General features: G+C 57.4%; 1 protein-coding gene across 1 annotated transcript in view; it reads right to left on the reverse strand.

Annotated features, from left to right (window-relative positions):
* The window catches only part of LOC104501064 (striatin-interacting protein 2-like), a gene marked incomplete at both ends in the record, with an annotated part of 9777 nt that extends 7731 nt beyond the window's left edge, over window positions 1-2046 (reverse strand). Inside the window, 2 exons of the mRNA XM_010144805.1 lie at window positions 492-557; window positions 1823-2046. Coding sequence (XP_010143107.1) covers window positions 492-557; window positions 1823-2046 — 290 coding nt within the window. The remainder of the gene's footprint in view (window positions 1-491; window positions 558-1822) is intronic.
* Window positions 2047-2476: the final 430 nt, after the last annotated feature.

A 2476-nucleotide genomic window follows, 5' to 3' on the forward strand; every position in this document is an offset into this window, starting at 1 on the left:
AGCCTGGCAAGGGAGGGGTGACGTCGGGGTGGGGAACCGGGGTGAAACCAGGTCTCTGTGTGGAGACAGCTTGAGCCCAGCACTACACCTAAAACCGAACGTCCCCTGCTGGGCTCGTGCCAGGATGACTCTGCACCTGCAGCTTGATTTATTCGCAAACTGGGTAATTTGCTGTGGATACCAGATCGTCTTGACTCCCTCCCACATCAAACCGGCCTCTGCCTTGGGCTGGGGTCACTTATTCTGGGCTAGGTCTGGTTTTTATCAGAAAGAGGTCCTTGGAGACCAGCATCTCCAAGGACGTGCTTTTATAACACCGAGTGCACGGCTGCAGCCCCAGCGAAATCCAGTGCTGCCGCCGCATCACCCCGAGACGCCGTAAGCTGGTTGAGCTGAGACAGCCTGAGCTCCGTGGACACCTCCCACCAGTTAAACCGCACTGACGGGAGCCACGGGACAGGCTTTGTTGCCCCGACACACGTAACACTCACTGTCCCAGCGTGAACCCGATGAACTTGTTCCTGCTCACTTCCAGGAAATGCTCGATGTCCTTCTGCCTGAGGGAGCAGCAGGGAAACAAGAACAAGGAGAAGGTTGGAACAGAGACACAGAGCAGATCACGGCCTCAGCGCCCAGGAGGGGCAGCGCTGTGGCACCAGCAGAACCTCTGAGCTCTCTAGCATTGATTTCTAGAGGTCCTGAGAGCCGCGGGGCCAGAGCCACCATTGCGCTCGTTGGTTGGGAGCAATGTGAACCAAAAACCATCTGTATTTGCCGTGCAGCTCCACGGGAGCGTGCCAGTAACCGGAGAGGAGCTCTCTCCGACCAGCACCTGCGTATCCACCTCCTGCGCTCGGAGCATGTGCATCTTCTGGTAGCATCTGCTTGCTGGGAGCGAACAAATGTCTCTGCAGTCTGCTCCGAGAGAGCAAGCTGACGTCCTGTCCCCCTCGGGCACCTTCCATGGGCACTGGTCAGGCTCCCAGCACCACGAGGAGGACATGAACCGTGCGCCAGGGCTCTCGCAGGCAGCGAGAAATCCAGCCGGATTTCCAGGCACCAGCCAAGGAAAACAACGGTCACTGGATTTCGAAGCTGAGAGCATCGAGTGATGTGGAGCACCATGGAGACCCACGTGGGAAAGCAGCCCCTGCGGTGTCCCTGTGAGGAGGGGGCTTGTGGTCACGCTTAACCCTGTCCCTGCCCCCGTGCAAAGAGGTGCGTTTGCTCCTGCGACTCCAAGACAGCGAGTTAAATCCAGGGTTCAGCTCAACAGCAGAACAACTTGCGTGGCTCAGAGGGGACAGAGAGTTTCACCCTCTTTTTTTCATCCCTCCCCGATATCCCGTGTAGCGGAGCTGGTCTCAGGAAGGGAAGCACCAACGTCTTCATCCCTAGATGGTTTTGTCCAATTTCTTACCATCACTTACCTTAGAGCAAGGCTTCGTCTGGCAGCACAAGGGTCCCGCTCAAAAAGCAAGAGGCGATGTCACTGCCCTGTTCCCAAGAGCTTGCCCTCCCGAGATCCACTGGCCCTGCTCCTACAGCACTGCAGCACAAACCTCCCTCCCCGAACAGCCCGGGGTGGCCAGCGGGACGGTCACTCACTGGCCATGCTGGGCCGTGCTTGGTTTGTAAAGCCTGGGGAAGAGCTCAGCTAAACCAGGTCCGGAAAGGACCAACCAAGACAAAAAAAGAAGTGGATTCGCTTTGGTTCAACCTGCCGGGGGCCAATCACCTTGCCACCGACTGCTGTCCAGCCTGCAGCGAACTCCAGATGGGTCACCCTGGGGACAGCGGCCACGACACCAGAGGGTTTTACCTGACTTTGGGGGCCCAGGGCAGCCCCTTGGGGAACGACACCCTCTCGATGGGTGGGCGCTGAGCAGGCATCACGGGGATAATCGCTTCCCGTTCCATCAGGTCCAGCTCCCCCTCGATCCCACCGTCCACATCATCGTTCTCCTCTTCGTCAACTCCTGCCTCGTCGTTCTTGAAGGGGTCTCTCTCGTTGTAGATATCCAAACTGTCTTGTTTCACCAGGGGCTGCAGCGGAAGGGGAAGGGGAAATTCAAGTCACTCCATGGATTTCATTTCCCTCCCAGCCGCTGGCACTAGATCTCTCCATCCCGAAAGGATCAAGCTCCCAGATGTTCCTCAGGTGAGGATTTTCCTCCCAGCTGATGCCACCAGAGCCTGGACAAGGACCCGTCCCCTCTGTACCTTTAACCTTGCTGCTCTAGGACGTGAGACCCCATTTTCCACCTTAGTTTTTGGAGCTACCTCTGACATCTCTCATCCACCACAAGAGGCATTTTCACCCTTGGACCATAACCCACAACTCCGAGAGAGGAGCTAAAAAAAGATGAACTCGCTGTGAGCAGTTTGCTCCTCGGTGCTTATCAGCCCTTCCCCAGGGGCTCAGGACGTCCTTTCGCTTCCTCCGGATCAAGTGCATCGTGGGGCAGAGCTGCCA

This window comes from Buceros rhinoceros, unplaced genomic scaffold (assembly GCF_000710305.1).
Source record: "Buceros rhinoceros silvestris isolate BGI_N320 unplaced genomic scaffold, ASM71030v1 scaffold44491, whole genome shotgun sequence".
Classification (NCBI taxonomy): Eukaryota; Metazoa; Chordata; class Aves; order Bucerotiformes; family Bucerotidae; genus Buceros; species Buceros rhinoceros.